At 42.1% G+C, this 23,177-nt stretch overlaps 1 protein-coding gene across 7 annotated transcripts in view; it reads left to right on the forward strand.

Moving 5' to 3' along the window:
* The first annotated feature begins 949 nt into the window (after positions 1-949).
* LOC124019384 (protocadherin-19-like) overlaps positions 950-23,177 on the forward strand; it is a 91,435-nt gene continuing 69,207 nt past the window's right edge. For 2 of the 7 annotated variants that reach the window (XM_046334696.1, XM_046334697.1), the window contains exons 1-2: positions 950-4,252; positions 9,135-9,486. In XM_046334696.1, the coding sequence (XP_046190652.1) occupies positions 2,106-4,252; positions 9,135-9,486 (2,499 nt within the window). In that variant the 5' untranslated portion in view covers positions 950-2,105. The remainder of the gene's footprint in view (positions 4,253-9,134; positions 9,487-23,177) is intronic. The other 5 variants (XM_046334698.1, XM_046334699.1, XM_046334701.1 and 2 more) reach the window with 3 other exon arrangements.

Here is a 23,177-nt window from a genome sequence, read left to right on the forward strand (position 1 = left end):
GTGTGTGTGTGTGTGTGTGTGTGTGTGTGTGTGTGTGTGTGTGTGTGTGTGTGTGTGTGTGTGTGTGTGTGCGTGCGCACGTGACTGAGTGTGTGTGTGTGTGTGTGTGAGAGAGAGAGAGAGAGAGAGAGAGAGAGAGAGAGAGAGAGAGAGAGAGAGAGAGAGAGAGAGAGGGATATTTTGCAGCCTGCGACTACAATCACATTTGTTTTATTGTCCAGAAATAAGACACGATGTTACACAAATAATATGTAACATAACACTTGTCGTCGTTGTATTGGTAACGCACCCGTCCTCGTTTTACATGCGAGACTATACCTACCTGTTTCTCAAGAATGCTTGGTGTTACATTTCACGCATCTACAGTACAGCATTCTGAAGCATTTCATAGTCGAATTTGGCACACCTTAACAAAATAGGCTACAATAAGATATAGGCTACTTCCATTATGTTAAAAAAAAGACTACATCAAATCATCGGGATGTCATCAGCAATCATGTGTGGATCAAGTATTATTTCGATTCATTGAAGGATTGGACTCTGTCCTCAGATCACAGTCGCCTTTAGGGCAAACCCTGAATACCACCGGTATATCAAACTTAGAAAGAAAGCATGTAAAAACTCCGATTGCATTGGAATGACGAGTAAACATACCAAGAGTTCTAACCATTATGCGATATAGACGTAGGGTCTTTAATTGGTCCGACTACATTAACTACATGATACACATCGAGTAATAAATAAATACATGTATTTACACTACTTAACCCTTTCCACAGTTGAACAAGTGTGCAGGTAGCTGGCGGAGTTTTCATTGCTGTATATTTCCCCACCAACCAGCAAATCCAACCCTCCTGTGTAACCTCTGATTGGTTGAGGGGATTGCTGGTCCTGGTCCGGAGAATTAGCGCTCAGCGCTGAGCTGTGCATTCGGCAGTGTGCAGCATTGATGCGAGCGGAGCCGGAGCGCGTATTGGGGTGAACTAGTAGACTACTGACAACGAGTGGTGCTGGATATTTTTCATGCAATTGGCTCTGCTGCATGCTTGAAACGAACTGCTTTTTATCGTGACGGTATAACATCATGTGTTTGCCTCTATATTTTTACACTGGATTTGATATTGACCATATCTCCCCGGGACGTGTTCGATGTATTCATGTGTGAGATTGGAGGAAACGAATTAGCAAAAGAAAGATAAAAGACTTTGACAGAGAGAGAGAGAGAGAGAGAGAGAGTGAAACCTCTTATCGGCTCGCCTGGAAATTAAAAGGTAACCGTGGTCTTCACTCATAGCATTAGGCCCACAAGATTCGTTTTGTCAACAGCATCATTGGTCTACATTCGATGACTGGACTTTGGCTATTCACGGATTTTCTCAATGCGGATTCCTTTTTTACGTTTCCATCGGATATGTGGTGTGATATAATTGCCCATTGAAGAGGAAAAGTCATTACAACGGAAAAGTCATTACAACTTGAACAAATCATTCATATGCATTTGTGGACGTATGCGTAAAATTCAGTGTGTCTACAATTATCCTTATGGTTGTTGAATCGCAATCATGATGCTGGGAAGAATTGAACTGGATCATTTTTAGCCAATAATTTAATCTTCAGTGAACATTATTTTTGGGGGTAAACCTGTTCATTAGAATTTTCCTCCCTTTTGATTTTTAAATTCATTATTTGCATTGTTTTCCAGCCTGTATCGAAATGGTCGGTTTATCTTGCCAGACGTTCCTATAGTTGTAGCTTGATACAAACAGCGCAGATGTATCTGTTCTTCTGAGACCAACAGTGTTCTGAGACCATTCAGAATGTTTTCTAATATCTATCCTCAAGATCTCACGCGTTGCAGCAGATTGGAGAATGTGGTTTCTCTCAGAAGAGTACAATGAGGTAGATGGACTTAAGACCATATAATCAAGTCACATGTATACCAGATAGGATACCAGATAGCCTTTTATGTTATCGAAACCTATTCCATGGATAACTTTTCGATGAGATTCGCTAACTGGAACATTTTGCCAGTTATCTCTGACATGTATAGCTGTGCGTGATCGTACGAGGTCCCAATTAAATCAAAGGAAAAATCAACAGGTACAATGTACGCCAAGGACATGGATTTTATGCAAATTCTTTGGATAGTCCTTTTATGCTGGACTGGGTCTGATTCTGTTATCAATTTGAAATACTCGATAAACGAGGAGCAGAAGGCTGGGTATATCATTGGAAACGTGACAAAGGACGCACAAACTCAAGGATTTGCTATTGCACCGCGTGCGCCGTACTTGCGGGTCATCTCAAATTCAGAGCCGCGATGGGTGGAACTCAGCCCTGCTGGACTTCTCCTCACACATCAGAAAATAGACCGAGATGTGGCTTGCCGACAGACGTCAAAGTGCACTGTCTCTCTGGAGGTGATGTCAAACTCCATGGAGATCTGTGTAATTAAAGTTGAAATTGTGGATTTGAACGATAATGCGCCCAGATTCCCCACAAACCACATTGACATTGAAATCTCAGAGAATGCCTCCCCTGGTACCAGGTTTCCCCTAGAGGGGGCAAGCGATCCGGACTCTGGGATTTTCGGTGTGCAATCATATTCGATCACCCCGAATGAGCTCTTCGGGTTGGAGATTAAGACTAGGGGGGACGGATCCAAGATTGCCGAACTCGTAGTGCAAAAATCGTTAGATAGGGAGACCCAGTCTCACTACTCATACGAAATCAGTGCAGAAGACGGCGGAGACCCCCCAAAGATTGGCGCAGTTCAGCTCAATATTAAAGTAATGGATTCGAATGATAATAATCCCGTTTTTGACCAGCCTGTGTATACAGTGAATGTGATGGAGAATTCTCCTATTAATACACTTGTAATTGATTTGAATGCAACGGATCCTGACGAGGGAACTAATGGTGAGGTTGTATACTCGTTTAACAGTTACGTCACCGAGAAAACTAGAGATGTATTTAAAATCGACCCTAGAACCGGTATAATCACTGTAAATGGCCCGTTGGATTATGAAGCAACCCATATTTACGAGATTGATGTCCAAGCCAAAGATTTAGGTCCAAATTCTATTCCGGCTCATTGTAAAGTCACGGTCAATGTGATGGATGCAAATGATAACCCACCTGTCATTAGTTTATTGTCGGTGAATACAGAGCTGATTGAAGTTAGTGAGAACGCGCCACGTGGATACGTTATTGCATTAGTAAGGGTCTCAGATAAGGACGCTGGCGCGAATGGCAAGGTGCAGTGTAGACTACAAGGCAACGTCCCTTTCAGGCTCCAGGAATACGAGAGCTTCTCAACCATCCTTGTCGATGGCAGGCTAGACAGAGAACAGAGGGACACATACAATCTAACTATCCAAGCAGAGGACAGTGGCACCCCCCCTTTACGTGCCACTAAGTCGTTTGTAGTGAAAGTCACAGATGAAAATGATAACCCCCCCCACTTCCTAAAACCCCATTACCAAGAGATGGTCCTAGAAAATAACCTGCCCGGCTCATGTTTGCTGGCAGTGTCTGCTGTAGATCCCGATTTGGGCATGAATGGCACCGTTTCATACACCATCGTTCCCAGTGAGATTAAACACATGGACGTAAACACATATGTCAGTATAAATCCTTCAGGACGTATTTACTCCATGAGATCATTCGACCATGAGTACACTAGGACTTTTGACTTCAAAGTTTTGGCCAGGGACCAAGGGAATCCGTCCTTATCCAGTAACGCGACGGTGCGCATTGTCGTTTTGGATGTGAATGACAATACACCTGTTATGACTACTCCACCCCTGGTAAATGGCACCGCGGAAGTATCCATTCCAAGGAACGCAGGGGTGGGTTACCTGGTGACCCAAGTCAAGGCCGACGACTACGACGAGGGGGAGAATGGAAGGCTGACCTATACCATTTCGGAGGGAGACAGGCCTTTCTTTGAGATAGACCAGGTGAATGGAGAGGTGCGGTCCACCAAGATGTTCGGGGAGCAGGTCAAGTCGACCTACGAGATCACAGTGGTGGCACGCGACCACGGGAAACCGTCCTTGTCGGCCTCTGCATACATTGTTGTCTACCTCTCACCAGACCTGAACGCCCAGGAATCTATTGGACCAGTAAACCTGTCATTGATTTTCATCATTGCCTTGGGCTCTATTGCAGCGATCCTGTTTGTCACTATGATTTTTGTGGCAGTCAAGTGCAAAAGGGATAACAAGGAGATCCGAACGTACAACTGCAGGTACTGAAAACAGCTCTTCATACGCATCTCATTACTTTGGTGTTTCAGTCAGTCATGGTTATAGCCAAGTACCTATTTTCTTATTCTCATGGGCCTACATGTACATATTTTATTGACCATTCAGTGGTGCGCGCGTGTGTTTGTGCTGGCGATATGCGCGCCCTTGCGTTGGTTCCTCCGTGTGTGTGTGTTGTTCAGGCTAGTCGTGAGTGCACGTAGCTGTATTTCTAGTGCATGTTGAGGGCCCCAGATGTTAGGCGGCACTAAGGAATGCAGGTGCCCATAACTGATAAGAAAAAATGGCCAATGGACTCCTAGACCAGGCGCTGTTGCCTTACTTCATTTTTCAACACGTACAATTAACTAGGACTAAAATATTGCTAGGTGAGGACAATTAGCTGAATTTTACGGCTATTGAATTTCTAGTGCATTCTATTCCCAAAGGTTTAAATGGATGTTCTAAAGAAGACAACATGGCCTACGATTCTGCAAGAATGATGACATAGTAATAACGATAATGGTAATAATAGTGTTAATAATAATACAGAATTTAAAAAAAAGTAATGCTAATCAAGTGGGATCTACTATTATACTAAAACTACTAAGTAATGCAGCTTTGAACCATCTAGGCCTCTACTCCGTGTATGACTATGCCTCAGAAGGGAAGCACATTATTATCTTGATCTGTCATAATAAAATTATGTTTTTTGTCATCAATCTGTATAGCATCAGCTCTCACTTTCCTTGTGCATTACCACTTAAAATATATAAAATATATACATTACCAGTCAAAAGTTTGGACACACCTACTCATTCAAGTGTTTTTCTTTATTTTTTACTATTTTCTACATTGTAGAAATAATAGTGAAGACATCAAAACTATTTGCCTTGATGACAGCTTATCACACTCTTGGTATTCTCTTAACCAGCTTCACCTGGAATGCTTTTCCAACAGTCTTGAAGGAGTTCCCACATACGCTGAACACTTTTTGACTGTTTTTCCTTCACTCTGCGATTCTATATGTTTATTTTATAGTTTTTATGTCTTCACTAATATTCTACGATGTATAAAATAGTCAAAATAAAGAAAAACCCTGGAATGAGTTGGTGTGTCCAAAACTTTTGACTGGTACTGTGAATTTGTCAATTTAACCTGAAGCTATTATCATAGTTCATATTTTACACTCAACATCATTCTTGTTGATGTGCTGCTATGTCAGGCCATTTCATACATGTGGCAATTGGCTGACCCTGTATGATTCCTCCATAAAGTAGAGCAAATATACATCTCTCAGTAAGTCCCAGTGGATGAAGCTCTATTGAACAAAATGTTGGGTTGAGATCCATGAAACATGTAGCCTAAGAATGCCATTGTGTGGCAGTTACTCTTTTTTTGAAACATTGAGTTTCTTCTCCTTTATGCACTTAAAGAACTACATGAGGTGTCCAGACAGATCTCTTTTTTTAAAGTGTGGACCTTCACAGGCACACAGAACAGTTTATTTTCAAAACACTATATCCACCAATTTTTCACGTGTTTTTTCATCAGAAATGATTGCCTATGGGTACCTTCATATGTGTTTAAAATATTACTACTCTCAGATTTGTAATTCATAGATTTTAGATCTGTATTCAAATGTTTAAAAAATACACTTGTGCAAAACGCTATATATCCATTGTTTAGCTGGAATAGAACGTTTGCATCCTGTATATTAGTCTCAACTACTGTAGCTATATTAAGATTAATGTACTAACTGTATGTCACTCTGGATAAGAGCATCTGCTAAATTTAAAACAAATGTTACTTGTAAATGTTTTACATACAGATCTCATATTACTGAATTGATTATTTTTTACTAAATATATTATTTACATATATTGTCACAAATGTATCATTTGTACAGTTCTTTATAAAAAAAGGCAATTTGTTCTATTTGACTGTGTAAAACTTAGCAGTACCACTAATTTCCCAGAGAGTGAGGCGGATATATAGTGTTTTGCAAAAAAACATGATTATTTGTTTAAAGTGTTAGATTTCAAACAAATATATGTTTCTCATTCAACAACCCCATGCCATGATTAGATAGTGAACAAACACACCAATCTATTTATTTAAAGAATCTCTTTAAAGAATCTCTTTCATAAGTTCTTTAAAGAATAAACATTTATGTACCAATATTTCTGAAAATGTATATATTGCATTCTGAAATGAAACTTTTCACATACCCATAGATAATGGTTAATATTGATCACCTATTGATGTGAAATATAAAGCAGTCATGTATTTGCAATATCATGTGATGGTTGGTGAGATATCCACATCAGGTTTCTCCAATCCATATTCTTTAGAGATGTAGATTTGATGAGGGTTTCACCTAGTAGGAGAGCATCTTTACATTCAGTATTCTAAGTATGTAGTATAGCACCTCTAAGGCCTCACTTGTTAAGATACATAGCTTCTACTGACCAAAAATATAAACGCAACGTGCAACAATTGCAACAATTTTACTGAGTTACATTTTGAATAAGGAAATCAGTCAATTTAAATAAAATCATTAGGCCAGGATCTTTGGATTTCACATGTCTGGGTATGGGCGCAGCATTGGGCAAAGGCCACCCACTGGGGAGAATTAGTTTTTTTCTGAATGAGTTTTTCCCAACAATAGGGCTTTATTACAGACATAAATACTCCTCAGTTTCATCAGCTGTCTGGGTGGCTGGTCTCAGACAAGGGGAAGAAGCCCGATGTGGAAGTCCTGGGCTGCAGTGGTTACACGTGATCTGCGGTTGTGAGGCCGGTTGGACGTACTGCCAAATTCTCTAAAAAAACGTTGGAGGCTGCTTATGGTAGAGAAATGATCATTCTCTGGCAATAGCTCTAGTGGACATTCCTGCAGTCAGCATGCCAATTGCGCACTCCCTCAAAACTTGAGACATTTCTGGCATTGTGTTGTGTGATAAAACTGCACATTTTAGAGTGGCCTTTTATTGTCCCCAGCACAAGGTGCACCTGTGTAATGATCATGCTGTTTAATCAGCTTCTGTCAGGTGGATGGATTATCTTGGCAAAGGAGAAATCCTCACTAACATGGATGTAAACAAATTTGTTTGGGACATTTGGGACAAATACCCTTTTTGTGCATATGGACATTTTTTTTATATTTTATTTCAGCTCATGAAAAATGGGACCAACACTTTACATGTTGCATTTATATTTTGTTCAGTATAGTTTCAAAGTGACATTGTTGTCAACACAACAGCCCACAGACTAATTTAACGACATTAGAATAAAAACATCTGTTTTCTGAAAAGCCAATGCTCTTAGAGAACTATGCAAAAGACTCGACATAAGTTATGTTATTAAGACAATTTATATGGGTTTTAGGGCATTTTATATGATTTGATGGCTGTCATTGTCATATTGACAAATATAGCCTAGTACATTTCTCAACATGCTTTCAGATTCGGATGTGACCCACAATGCACTATTTCTCTAATAAAAAAAACCACAAGAAACCAACCAACCATTCAAACAAACAACTAAGGTAAATCAAATAATATCTGACCAACACCACCTAACCTTCCTCTTTAAAAATCCTGTCTTGTGGCATAAAAATCATTTTCCTGCTGGGTACTGTAATCAGTATAGATTTTCAGTGCTCTCAGTAGTTAGCTACCACCTCAAACCTGAGCAGTGCTTATCTGCAATTTATTGCTCATTCTCTTTGATTCTCCTGTCCATTTTCTGATTTTGGGCCCGGAAGCACTAAAGAGAACAATGACAGAACAGTGCACTCTTTTTTTTACCCTCAGTCTCTTCTCTCCCCTACTTAGACTCCAAAGATTGAGAGAGAAAGAGAGATAGAGAGTGAAAAAAATAACAGTTTTGAGATATCCTGAAAAAGAAACATTCGAAGGCTGCTATTACCATTTTCTTTGCTAGAATGAAGGCATGGAAGAGCAGACAGACCCAGACTTCATCATACATGAAAAGGAAAACCCATCCAGTTAATACTAAGGATGGGGAATCTTCCTAGGGCATTTCAGCCAGGGCCTCATATGCAGCCAGAGTCTCAAGTGTTATTAGATGCAGGCTAGAAACAAGAGTAAATACTATTTCCAACCAGGGCTAAAAATATACCTTTGGAGAGTGGGAGTCCATGCAAATGTTTGACACATTAAAACTCAGAGGCAAGGCCCGGGTCAGGAGGGATTCAAGGGTTCAGAGCACAAGCTGCTTAAAACACAGCTTCCCCTCATAAGAATTTGCAAGCCTGGATGGAGAATGGACCCGAGCATCAGCAGCATCCTTTCCATAAAGAATCTCCGGCTTTCTCATTTGGGCTGATTAGAATCAAAATGCTCTGCTCAAGTCAGGGAACAGCCACAGAGACTAGGCTCGAAATGAATTTGAATTTACAGTGCTCCTGCACTCCATATCGCCAGTGGGCCTCGCTTGATAATGAAAGAAAAAAGTGAATTAGCAGTGAGGCTTTAATATGATGGCAGATTCTGGTTGGTGATCTTCAGTATCGTCTTTTGTTGTTGCCTTGTGTGCTTTTGTGGTTTGGCATGTTTGCATTGTGTGTGCTTGTTGTTTGTGACATGTCAACTGTGCCGAGCATGCAAATAAAAACAAATGAGGGATGACGGCTCCATTGGTGGCCCGGGGAAGGCGGTCAGGCTTGGGTGGAGGGGCGGTGGGGGGGTCACTTGAGCGTGGCTCCTCTGTCTCGCTACCCCGGATGCTTACCAATGTACTTGCCACCACCACGGCACACTTCGGTCAGCACTCTGGCATGGCTGAGCAGGGGGCCTCTGGCCGAACGACGTGTGCCTGTGGGCGGGTACAACAGAGCACTGCTTTATTGAGTCTGTTCAGTTTCTTCTACTTGCGCAGGGTGGCGGAGTACTCGTATGGCAGCCAGAAGAAGTCGAGCAAGAAGAAGCTGAGCAAGAACGACATCCGCCTCGTGCCCCGCGACGTGGAGGAGACGGACAAGATGAACGTGGTGAGTTGCTCGTCTCTCACCTCCTCGCTCAACTACTTCGACTACCACCAGCAGAGCCTGCCGCTGGGCTGCAGGCGCTCCGAGAGCACCTTCCTCAACGTGGAGAACCAGAACTCGCGCAATGCCGCGCCCAACCACGGTGGCTATCAGCAGCATCCCTTCGCCAGCGGGCAGGGTCCCCAGCAGCCTGACCTCATCATCAACGGCATGCCGCTGCCAGAGGTGAGACCACGCTTAGTTCGCTCTGATCTGATCTGTCCCTGCAGCGTGTTGCTGTTGTGCCAATCTGTGCCAATGCCCTGGGGGAGAGGGGGACAGGGGGTGGGTGTACAGGACAGGGAAGATTGATGGTTAAGACGGGAACATAGGAGAGTGATGGTTAAGATGGGCCCAGTCAACTCTCAGACTCACTACTCATTGTCATGACTGCGTAGTGCTTCAGCATCCAATGGGTGTATTGTTGTTGTGTGTTACAATATAGTCTTTGAAGGATGTATAGTCACTGTGGGTTATAATATAGTCTTTGTAGGGAGTGTAGTCACTGTGGGTTATAAAATAGTATTTGTAGGGTGTATAGTCGCTGTGGATTATAAAATAGTATTTGTAGGGTGTATAGTCGCTGTGGATTATAATATAGTCTTTGTAGGGAGTGTAGTCACTGTGGGTTATAAAATAGTATTTGTAGGGTGTATAGTCGCTGTGGATTATAATATAGTCTTTGTAGGGAGTGTAGTCACTGTGGGTTATAAAATAGTATTTGTAGGGTGTATAGTCGCTGTGGATTATAATATAGTCTTTGTAGGGAGTGTAGTCACTGTGGGTTATAAAATAGTATTTGTAGGGTGTATAGTCGCTGTGGATTATAATATAGTCTTTGTAGGGTGTATAGTCGCTGTGGGTTATAATATAGTCTTTGTAGGGTGTATAGTCGCTGTGGGTTATAATATAGTCTTTGTAGGGAGTATAGTCACTGTGGATTCACCTGGTGAATGTCAATTAGAGGTCTTCACGGATCCACCTGTACTCGAATACCCTGCCTTGTCCGGAAGGGCCGGTACAAATTAGAATGCGACTGCTGCAGTAGAGAGGTAGAGATATTTTAAAATGTGTGCTGCTGCTCTTGCTTTTCAAGAGAGTGGAGCATGGCGTGTGTAGATTGTTGCTATTGTTGGCCAATCATAAGTCATCAAAGCAGCAATAGTCTACAGTCATAGAGCCTCCATGTGTGGCAAAAGTTAGGAGATATCTATTCAGTGGAAGATGGAATTAAAATCGTGGAATTAAAAGTTAAAGGACAAGGATAGGCTACAACGAACAAGAGACAACAGTTAGGCTGCTGCTTAATATTCTGGGTGGAGTTGTTATTTGTAACTGTAGGATGAGAAGCACATCCACTGCAGCCTGAATTAGCCTAGCTAGCTAACATTATCTTAACTAGGTTCTCACGGTTTGATGCAGTCAAGACAGGCACGACGTAATCATATTGCATGATAAATAACCTAGCTTTGGCAGCTATTAGTCAACTACAGAGCGAGTCAGCTTGGTTGGTTGCTGTCTCTTGTATCTCCCTCCCTCCTCCCTGTTCCCTGTGTCGCTCTCTCACAGTACGGCCCCTCCCCCGCCACTCTCTACTACATTTAATAAAGTAGCTTAAAAAAATGACCTTTCTGCTGCTTCTATCACTCGGATCGGACCGGGTCTGGATCCGACCAGATCTGTACGGAACGGGTGTAATTGTCCTCAGGTCTGTGCGAAACAGGACTCTATATTTAACAAAGATCATTTATGTATCTGTTCGGGGTGGGAAAGACCCAGGTTCATTTCGATCTTTTTAGATCTGTGAAGAAGTCTAAAGTGAATGAATGGTCACATTTACCGTGGATGTTTTGTCAACAGATTGAGCCACACCTTCAGGGCCAATCATAAGCTCATATGTTCCAGAAACATAACAGATATTCTATACGGAGTCTGGTCAGACAGATACATTTGAGAAATAGATCAAGGCCTTTCAGAGGTTTATTTGTTTCAACTAATTATTATTAAGTAACTGGTTCCATAGCCTTTTTGTTTACTTAACTTTTCGATCCAAGTGTTAACGAACTTAGTTCCAACTTGAGAAAACGCTCAGAGAAAAATTCAGTAAATGTATTATGCTGTCTTTGCTTAACAAGTTGAAAACATTGTATGTGTGTGTAACTAGTTCCACAGCCTTTTTTTAGGTAAGATAACCAAATAATAACGACCAATGCACAGACAGGAAACAGAAACAATGACACCTGGGGAAGGAACCAAAGGGAGTGACATAAATAGGGAAGGTAATCAAGGAGGTGATGGAGTCCAGATGAGTATGATAACGCGCAAGTGCGCGTAACGATGGTGACAGGTGTGCGCCATAACGAGCAGCCTGGTGACCTAGAGGCCAGAGAGGGAGCACACATGACAGTTGAATGAACATATGAACCAACTGGAGCAAACACATCACTTTTTGCCTATGTTTTCTCATGTTGGTGCTAAGTTTAGGTAAACAAAAAGTTCAGGTAACAATTTGACAGAAAAGTTGAGTAAACAATAAAAAGGCTGTGGAAACAGTTACTTAATAATATTTAGTTGAAGTATCTTGATTTTTTTTACAGAGTGCCAGACACATTGATCCAGGTTATCAGCTCCACCACCACAAAGAATAATCATTGCTCGATGTGCGAACTGCCCAATCGCCATGCAGTGAAGGCCAAGGTTGCAGCTCTGCACTCCGCGCAGCTTGCTATTATATAGCTATAGTCACCCCACCATGCATAGGGGTTGATTGTATTGCCGTAGAGATTCAGAAGAAAGCAAAAGGGAGGGAGAGAGAGGGAGAGGGGACAGGGGGAGAGAGAGAGAGAGACAAAGAAAGCAAGAAAGAAACTAAGAAAGGGTGTAGATCCATCCCGTGGAACTGTACAGTCAAGCGTTAGTAGAAGGGAACGAGTGCATGACGCTATGCTGTGTCCAGGCCTTTATGTACCCACAGGTAGCATTCAGGTCACAACCCTCTCCATGAGCAAAACACAAGGATAGTCCAGCCGGCACAAAGGAATTCCTGAGCAGTTGTTAAACCCAGGCGTAGTAGCCTGTCTTGGCGGCTTAAGCATCCAATAAAAAAGCACCTTAGCCGCGGGATTAGGGAGGCCTTTCTTTGTTTCGGTTCATGAAAAGAGGAGAGAGGGAGAGGGGGAGGGGGAGACAAATAGGGCCGCAGATCGAATCTGATGATCTCATATGCAAAGCTTGGAGGTGTCTGATAGGGCTGAGTTAGGGGGTGGCTGGATGAAGGAAAGGAGGGAGAGGGATGGAGGGAAGGAGGGAGAGTGTCTTAATGCCAGGTGTCTGGGCCCTACCGCATTTTCTCATTTTCCTAGCGCCTGTGATTGGCTTGATTAAGGCAGAGGGGCTGCTTAACATGCAAGCATCGTCGCAGCTCCGCGTTCCACATGACGTTGACAAACATCTCTTTGACTGCGGCCCCATGCATATTTCCTGTGGACTGATGGAGAGAGGAGGTGCTGATAGCTAGTCGATGGAAGAGAGGGAAGGAGGGAGTGTGAGAGAGAGAGAGAGAGAGAGAGAGAGAGAGAGAGAGAGAGAGAGAGAGAGAGAGAGAGAGAGAGAGAGAGAGAGAGAGAGAGAGAGAGAGAGAGAGAGAGAGAGTATGTTCATGTATGTGTGTGAATTCTCCCCCTCAAGCAGGCTGCAGCTATCTCCAAATATTTCTTCTCCACTCTGACATTTAGAAAAGACAGTAACTCCGTAACCACACATTGCTGTTAAATTACAAAAACTGTTGTCAAGTGCAATTACATAGCCATTTATGTAGAGTGTAAACAGACAGTGCATCTGTAAAATTAACGAAAATACAGCTGTAGGATCTTAATTTGATTAGTATTATAGGAGAAAAATTATCCTGCAGCACGAGGATTTGAATGTTTAATTCATAATGTTGCTTGATCAGCAGATAGGCTATTAGCCGGCCAAAATGAGGCTACAATAAAGTGCAATACTGTTAATATCAACGTGTGTTAGTGCAGGTTTTGACTGAATGGATGTAAATCATGAAGCGCATCTGCGGTGCAGGAAAATTCTCAGTAACAAAATGAAGATAATACATCTGTAGCTCTGTCACGGTGAGCAAGCCCGGGCTTGAAACCCACTTGACTCCACAAGTCCACATTTCCCCGAGGTCTAGCTAGGACACTAGAGCACTGTTGTGATTAGTGAGGCTTTTGCTTCGCCCCAAAAACATTTGTCATCACCTTGGCGCCAGGGCGCCGTCATAATCATTTGTGAGTCAACCACTGTTTTACTGGTTTCATTTCCAACCTACTGTATGAAGCCTAGGCCGAGCCTCATGGAATTATACTATTAGGATTTGAATAAGAGGAGAATAAAGAAGAAGAATAGAAAAGAGGAGAGTAAAATACTTCATGTATAATAATGAGGATTTGATTTTAGGCGATTCATTATTGTTATTGGATTTGGCTTGTTGGTGTAGCTGGGTCTCATCAACACCCAGTACATGTATCAGGTCTGCTACAGTGGTTGTAGTATTCTACTTCAGACAGAGAGAGCTTTTTAGTAGTACTTCACTGACCAGGTATTTCGTGAGAAAGAACATAGTAGTTAGGCAGGTAGTTAGGCAGGAAGCACCTATGTACAGTATCACTTGTTTGTTTTCAGGGATTCACTAAAAAATAACCACTGGGCACCATTGGTACCAGGTAATCACCAACAGGAATTAATTACACCCATTGTTACCACAGAATTTCCAATAAAACACCAGATAAATACCAGTGGAAAGAGGAGCATAAAATAAACTACTACTACCATCAGCTGTTCCAGCAAGGAGACAAAGGTAGACTACACATAGCAGCAGACTGGTGCATAGTATACAGTAGTTGGCCAATAAAACAGTGGCAACGCTTCCCCAAAGACGATCTACCTGCAATTGCATTGTGTGTACAGTATTCCCTCTCCCGAGACACATGCAGCTCCAATAGACATCCCAGTGGAACCCCTGTCCAATGTTGAGAAGTAGCAGCAGCAGCTGAGAGATGTTTGGTTGACCTGCCTGTGGTTGTGGTTGCAGATAAAAAGACTAGAAGTCACTGGAGAATAGAGCCTTCTGCCATGTCTTAATTATACCAGATCAGTTGGTGGAGAGAGACAATTAGACAGTAAGCAATGGCCTTTGGCTATAATGTGTTTTTGAATTGGTAATGTGTATTCCTGTGACTTGATTTTTCCTCCACCTGTGTTTCCATAAAATGAATATAGCAGAAAGAAAATAACCTATCTTGGGTATTGATTCAGTTTATGCTTATCTTTATGCGGGAAAGAGATTGAATTTTATAAAATTGTTATTGGGTTTCATTATGGTGTTCAATGAAATGGAAAAAAGGGAGGCAGTCTTTTAACTCTAGTGTTAGACTTTCTGTGGAGAAACTGTAAGAAGACCATTATTCTCGAGTTCTATCGTTTTTTAAATCAAATTTAGTCAAATGTTATAGGTCACATACACATGGTTAGCAGATGTTAATGCGAGTGTAGCGATCAAATAATTCCAACAACTACCTAATACACACAAATCTAAAGGGATGAATGTGAATATGTACATATAAATACATGGATGAGTGATGGCCTGAGCGGCATAGGCAAGGTGCAGTAGATGGTATAAAATACAGTATTTACATATGATATGTAAGATATGTAAACATTATTAAAGTGGCATTGTTTATAATAATAATAATAATAATAATATATGGCATTTAGCAGACGCTTTTATCCAAAGCGACTTACAGTCATGTGTGCATACATTCTACGTATGGGTGGTCCCGGGGATCGAACCCACTATCCTGGCGTTACAAGCGCCATGCTCTACCAACTGAGCTACAGAAGGACCTACTAGTGATCCATTTATTAAATTAACCAGTGATTGGGTCTCAATGTAGGCAGCAGCCTCTCTGAATTAGTGGTGGCTGTTTAGCAGTCTGATGGCCTTGAGATAGAAGCTGTTTTTCAATCTCTCGGTCGCAGCTTTGCTGCACCTGTACTGACCTCGCCTTCTGGATGATACAGTAGCGGTGTGAACAGGCAGTGGCTCAGCTGGTTGTTCACCACACTGTCTGTGTGTGTGGACCAATTCAGTTTGTCTGTGATGTGTAAGCTGAGGAACTTAAAACTTTACACCTTTTCCACTGCTGTCCCTTCGATGTGAATAGGAGGCTGCTCCCTCTGCTGTTTCCTGAAGTCCACAATAATCTCCTTTGTTTTGTTGATGTTGAGTGAGAGGTCGTTTTCCTGACACCACACTCCGAGTGCCCTCACCTCCTACCTGTAGGCTGTCTAGTCGTTGTTGGTAATCAAGTCCACTATTGTTGTGTAGTCTGCAAACTTGATAATTGAGTTGGATGTGTGCATTGCCACGCAGTCGTGGGTGAACAGGGAGTACAGGACGGGGCTGAGCATGCAACCTTGTGGGCCTCAGTGTTGAGCGTCAGCGAAGTGGAGATGTTGTTTCCTACCTTCACCACCTGGGGGGTGGCCCATCAGAAAGTCCAGGACCCAATTGTATAGGGCGGGATTGAGACCCAGGGCCTCCAGCTTGAAGGGTACCAAGGGTACTAAGCTTGGAGGGTACTAAGGTGTTGAATGCTGTAGTCTTACATAGCTATTCCTTTTGTCCAGATGGGGTAGGGCAGTGTCCAGTGTGATGGCGATTGCATTGTCTGTAAACCTGTTGGGGTGGTATGCAAACTAAAGTGTGTCTAGGGTGGCCGTTAAGGTGGAGGTAATATGATCGTTGACTAGCCTCTCAAAGCACTTCATGAAGACAGAAGTGAGTGCTATGGGGTGATAGTCATTTAGTTCAATTAGCGTTGCCTTCTGGGCCAGCAGCCTAGCGAGGGTTAAAATGTTTAAATGTTTTACTCACATCACCCACGGAGAAGGGGGGTGGGGGGGGCAGACCTTGTTATCGGGCCGCGACGGTGGCACTGTATTATCCTCAAAGCGGGCAAAGTATGTGTTTAGTTTGTCTGGAAGCGTGACGTTGGTGTCCGTAACGTGGCTGGTTTTATTATTATAGTCCGTGATTTCCTGTAGACTCTGTAGACGTCTTGTGTCTGAGCCGTTGAGTTGCGACTCCACTTTGACCATGTACTGGCATTTTGCTTGTTTGATTGCTTTGCGGAGGGAATAACTACACTGTTTATATTCAGCCATATTCCCAGACGTCTTTTCATGGTTAAATGCGGTGGTTCGTGCTTTCAGTTTTGTGCGAAGGCCGCCATCCATCCATGGTTTCTGGTTAGGGTAGGTTTTAATAGTCACAGTTGGTACAACATCTCCAATGCACTTCCTTATAAACTCACTCACCGAGTCCATGGATAGATCGATGTTGTTCTCAGAGGCTGACCAGAACACATCCCAGTCCTCGTGATCGAAACAATCTTGAAATGTGGATTTTGATTGTTAAACCCAGCGTTGAATGTTTCTAGTCACTGGTACATCCATTTTGAGTTTCTGCCTGTAAGACGGTAAGAGCAAGATGGCATCGTGGTCAGATTTGCCGAAGGGAGGGAGGGGGAGGGCTTTGTATCCATCGCGGAAGTTGATCAGTGATCAAGTGTATTTCCCCACGCGTAATGCAATCAATATGCTGATAGAATTTAGGTAGCCTTGTTCTCAAATGTGCTTTGTTAAAATCCCCAGCTACAATAAATGCAGCCTCAGGATTTGCTTGTAAGGATTTCTAGATCGGATGAGCAGAAGACTTGGGTTCCTGTATGTTGTTATGATTACACCATGAGTCGTTAATCATGAAGCATACACCCCCTACCTTAACTTTTCCCAGAGAGGTGTTTATCTCGGTCGGCGCGATACATGGAGAAGCCCGATGGCTGAACCGATTTGGACAACATATCACGAGAAAGCCATGTTTCCGTGAAACAGAGAATGTTACAATCTCTGATGACTCTCTTTGGGTTGGCTTCTGGGATTAGATCCATTGTCCTGGGTGGTGGTCCAAACAGAGGATCCGCTTCGGGAAAGCCGTATTCCTGGTCGTAATGTTGGTAAGTTGATGTCGTTCTTATATCCAATAGTTCTTCCTGGCTGTATGTAATAAGACTTAAGATTTCCTGGGGTAACAATGTAAGAAATAATACATAAAAACGGACTCGAGCGAGGCAACCATTTCTGTCGGCGCCATCTTGTCCAATTAGTTCAGTGCTACAATTAACAAATTGATGCTAATTGAGTGCTAATTGAGGTAAATCCGCTTCCAGATGCTTCCATTCTGTTACTTGTTAGAGGACCACATAAGTAGCTATTGTATGCATACAGTATGGCATATGCAGTACAGTTCAATTTGGCTTTTTTTTGTTGGGCACAACAAAAGGCATTTCTCTGTCTGTGTCTTGAATTTGTTCCTCTCACAGTCAAGGAACTCCATGCTGTAAACAAAACCAAGGTAGCTAGCTACAGCAATATGCTAATCGCTAACTGTTTTGTGAGATAGCTAGATATAGTCTACATTTTAATATTGTTTCAAGAGAGGCGATGGGGAGTGGTACTGGGTTCCATATTCCGCATGCTTACACATCATCCCGCCCCCCCACCCAATCTCTTTCACATCAGGACAATATGCACAGAACACATTCAAACGTGTCATATTGAGAATGCAAAGTAGATGTCATGCTGTCAACACATAGTACACATCTGCTGTGCCTGCCAATCACCTTCCATCTTCTATCCCCCCTCTTCCTGTCTTCTAATGTGCTGTCATCATGTCTCCCTGAATCATATAGGCTGTATCCTAAAGGGCACTCTATTCCCTATATACATATGTGGGATCTTAATTTGATCACCCTGTTGTTGCAGGAAATTTGCTGCACACCAGCAAATGCTAACTTTTAGTTTTAGTCAGAAGTAGTGCACTATAAAGGGAATAGGGTAGGGTGCCATTTGAGACATAGACAAAGACTGCATCTTTGCCATATAAAATATAATTACATTCCCGAAGAGAACAATAGAGGAATTCCAAGCACATTGCCTTGCCTCTTACTAGAGTGTTGGGTCTGGTTTGAGTGGCTCAACACAAACTCAAGCCGCTCCACATTTAGTATCTGATCTTCCATTGTAATCTGACTATCTAACCCCTCCCTCCATCTCACTTTCCCTTTTCTGAGAAAAATATCTGTCACTTCTAATCTGGTCGCCTTCCTCTTTAAGCCACCAACCAATACATGTGAGAACACATGCAGTATGACGGGCTAATATGTTGCGAATTACAGAATTTGATATTTTCGAAGATTCCCATCGAGGCACCCGACTAGGGCTTTTGTATTTCTCTCAATTTCATCAACCTAATCCAATTAATCATCTCTGCATCCCGTACACAATAAAGTGAAGGTCACAGCATGCTGTCTCGGCAAGGGGCTTTGTGCTGAGGAGAAGATCCAGGAGAAAGCTCTGCTGAGGCATTTAAACACATTCAATAAGAGACTTCTCAAAGCGCGGGAAGGAGAAAACAGACTAATCAGGTAGTGGAAAAATGAAACAAAGATTTTACAGATTGGAAACTGACGGATCCTTGACTACTTGAACTTGAAATGTTGCAATGTTAGTGTGTGTGTGTGTGTTTTATCTGTTGAAGGAGTTTAGGCAAAGCTTTGCGTGGTTTAATGTCTCCTCTTCAGAGGAATGCAAGAGAGTGAAGCGTCTTATCTGAAGCCCCTGATTGAGTAACTGGCAGATGAGCGTGGGAATTATAGCAAGAAAGGTTAGATTTGTGAGTGAGCCGAGGATTTGGAAATTTCTTACTCTTTGAGTGTAATTTTATGTCAAGACAAATAAAGCATCAGTCAGTCTGACAGTCAGTTAGTTAGTCAAAGAACCAAGCAAATATTTCAACATTCATGCAGTCATTTCTATGTGTCAGCCAATGGTCATGTCGGGCCATTTCATTTCCGTTGACTGAAATTGTGCTGTGATGAACTCTGAAATGGGTTGCACTGGAGCCTCAATGCACGAGTAACATTATCCTATGAGATGCTTTTGCTCATAGATATAGACCCTTTTCACACTACGGTCTAGCCAAGCTGAGCTGTACTGGGCTGGCCTGGTTATGCATCCCACCATAGTTCCTGGCACCTTGCTGCAAAGGACAATGTGAAAAGACAATATCCAAGACAGCACAGTACGCTTCAGGTCAACATGATAGTGTGGAAAGGTTATCGTGACTGACAAGCCAATGCCAGTTCAGTGTATATATAGCCTTGGCCCTTAAACACGATTCATTCCTTCCTATGTTGAGGAGGTACAGTAAATATGTCACAATAAGAGCCAATGGCAGCCTAATCAAGCCCCAGGCCGCTGCCCTCTTGTCAAGATCGGTGCATACAGGCAACAGCTGAGGTGTTAAAACATACATGAGTGACAGAGCCTGACATACGCATGTCACTATAGCCTGCCTACTACCATGTGTGATGGCTGAGCAGCACTCTGCGAATCGGTACCAGGGACACTGTACAGGGAGCAACGCCTGGAATAATGAGGAAAGGAAGGAGGAAAGGGGAGAGAGAGGAAATGTAATTCTATTGTAAAGTACAGATAACGTTATTATACTGAAAGCCCCATCATTTGTTTGAATATAACCCATATGAAACTGTACAGCAGGAGAGAAATCATTTGTTCAGAATATAACCCATATGAAACTGTACAGCAGGAGAGAAATCATTTGTTCAGAATATAACCCATATGAAACTGTACAGCAGGAGAGAAATCATTTGTTCAGAATATAACCCATATGAAACTGTACAGCAGGAGAGAAATCATTTGTTCAGAATATAACCCATATGAAACTGTACAGCAGGAGAGAAATCATTTGTTCAGAATATAACCCATATGAAACTGTACAGCAGGAGAGAATGAAAATGAAGATGAAAATGAAATGAAAATGGAGTTCTAAATTGAGCAGCTGCTGAAAAATGAGCTCCTGTATATATTGAGATTTAAATGTTTTTTTAGAGTGAAGTACATCGAAAAAATCAAGAGAAAACTGCAAGACTCAATAGAAGACAAAACCAGGAACAAACCAAAAAAGACGGGCTTTTGAAAAATTAACTATTTTTCATAAAATTGTACAGTTATCTTAGCTAGTTGAATTGCTAGCAGAATTGTTTACTTGTTGCTAAGCAGTTGCTAGGGACTCTCCTGTAAGAAGCTAGCTAGCTTACAAAGAATAACAACAAAAAATATCTAGTTAACAGAAGAAAGGAAGACTAAATAAGGACAAAAGAAGGACAGAAGAAAAAGGAAAAGAAAGAGGACAACAAAGTGAAACAGTCAGCACTTCTATTGCAACTTCGTATTTCGTCGTCCTAACATAGTCTACACTGCTATCTGCCCAGCAGCTAGCCAGCTAGCAAACGTCCACCGTCTACCGAATAGCAGCACTGTAGAAACTATTACACTCAACTGAACGACTTGATTAGTGTAGTGTTAGCTAGCTACATAGTTGTCTTTGCTGTCTTCGTATCCAAGATAATTGTGTAGTTTAGAGCGTGTAGTCTTAGAGTGATTATCTTAATTTACCGAGGTTAGCTAGCCAGCTATTTGTCGTCCTTAACGTAGGAGACTCTGCTAGCTAGCCAACAGCTAGCCAACGTCTACTGAATAGAACTTCCGCACTCAACAACCCGGTCGCATTCCGCTTCGCTCCACAGGTAGTATCACATTTTTCATTTCATTTCTTTACAGCACAACGGTTTGATTTGTTTGATCGTAGCTAGCTACATAGCTAGCTACATAGCCGTCTGTGTATCAAAGATAATTGTGTAGTCTAGAGCGATTTTCTAGGTTAGCTAGCCAGCTATTGTCGTTCTTTTAACGCAACGTAACGTAATCAACACTGCTAGCTAGCCAGCTAGCCCCCGAATAGCAGCACTGTATAAACTATTATACTCAACGGAACGACTTGATTAGTGTAGTGTCAACAACGCAGCCACTGCCAGCTAGCCTACAAAGTCAACAACGCAGCCACTGCCAGCTAGCCTACTTCAGCAGTATTGTATCATTTTAATCATTTTAGTCAATAAGATTCTTGCTACGTAAGCTTAACTTTCTGAACATTCGAGACGTGTATATAGGATAGGTTAAGTAATCCCTCTACCCCACCCCCCCTAAGTTTTAGATGCACTATTGTTAAGTGACTGTCCCACTGGATGTCATAAGGTGAATGCACCAATTTGTAAGTCGCTCTGGATAAGAGCGTCTGCTAAATGACTTAAATGTAAATGTAAATGTAAAATGTCTTTCTTAATGTTGGTTCAGAAGGAATTCTGTGTGCTAAATGAAACATCCAGTCCAGGTTTGCAGCTCCAAATGGTGGATTACACCTGAACATGTGGAAATACTGTAGTCATTCACCAGAATGCTTATTTTTTTGCATGTGCACATTTCGCCTAGAAGCAATGGCGGTCCGAACATTAAATATTATATGGTAGACGGTATTAAAAGGTAAGCACTAACTGTGCTTTGAAAACCGAGTCTAGCTTTAAAATTAGAATGTTGAAAGGAAAGCACATGAATACCCTTAGTGGGTTAAAGCACAGTAATTTAACAACAGGCGTGCTACACAAGTGTCCTTGCCATGTGATGTTAATAAATTAATACTATGTTCTTGTACCCAAACCCCTGTCTAAAACAAAATCATTTACATTTATTTCACCTTTATTTAACCAGGTAGGCAAGTTCTCATTTACAACTGCGACCTGGCCAAGATAAAGCAAAGCAGTTCGACACATATAACAACACAGAGTTAGTTACACATGCAGTAAAACAAACATACAGTCAATAATCCAGTAGAAAAATAAGTACAGTGCCTTGCGAAAGTATTCGGCCCCCTTGAACTTTGCGACCTTTTGCCACATTTCAGGCTTCAAACATAAAGATATAAAACTGTATTTCTTTGTGAAGAATCAACAACAAGTGGGACACAATCATGAAGAGGAACGACATTTATTGGATATTTCAAACTTTTTGAACAAATCAAAAACTGAAAAATTGGGCGTGCTAAATTATTCAGCCCCCTTAAGTTAATACTTTGTAGCGCCACCTTTTGCTGGGATTACAGCTGTAAGTCGCTTGGGGTATGTCTCTATCAGTTTTGCACATCGAGAGACTGAATTTCTTTCCCATTCCTCCTTGCAAAACAGCTCGAGCTCAGTGAGGTTGGATGGAGAGCATTTGTGAACAGCAGTTTTCAGTTCTTTCCACAGATTCTCGATTGGATTCAGGTCTGGACTTTGACTTGGCCATTCTAACACCTGGATATGTTGATTTTTTAACCATTCCATTGTAGATTTTGCTTTATGTTTTGGATCATTGTCTTGTTGGAAGACATCTCCGTCCCAGTCTCAGGTCTTTTGCAGACTCCATCAGGTTTTCTTCCAGAATGGTCCTGTATTTGGCTCCATCCATCTTCCCATCAATTTTAACCATCTTCCCTGTCCCTGCTGAAGAAAAGCAGGCCCAAACCATGATGCTGCCACCACCATGTTTGACAGTGGGGATGGTGTGTTCAGGGTGATGAGCTGTGTTGCTTTTAAGCCAAACATAACGTTTTGCATTGTTGCCAAAAAGTTCAATTTTGGTTTCATCTGACCAGAGCACCTTCTTCCACATGTTTGGTGTGTCTCCCAGGTGGCTTGTGGCAAACTTTAAATGACACTTTTTATGGATATCTTTAAGAAATGGCTTTCTTCTTGCCACTCTTCCATAAAGGCCAGATCTGTGCAATATACGACTGATTGCTGTCCTATGGACAGAGTCTCCCACCTCAGCTGTAGATCTCTGCAGTTCATCCAGAGTGATCA

This window comes from Oncorhynchus gorbuscha, unplaced genomic scaffold, assembly GCF_021184085.1.
Source record: "Oncorhynchus gorbuscha isolate QuinsamMale2020 ecotype Even-year unplaced genomic scaffold, OgorEven_v1.0 Un_scaffold_876, whole genome shotgun sequence".
Lineage (NCBI taxonomy): Eukaryota > Metazoa > Chordata > Actinopteri > Salmoniformes > Salmonidae > Oncorhynchus > Oncorhynchus gorbuscha.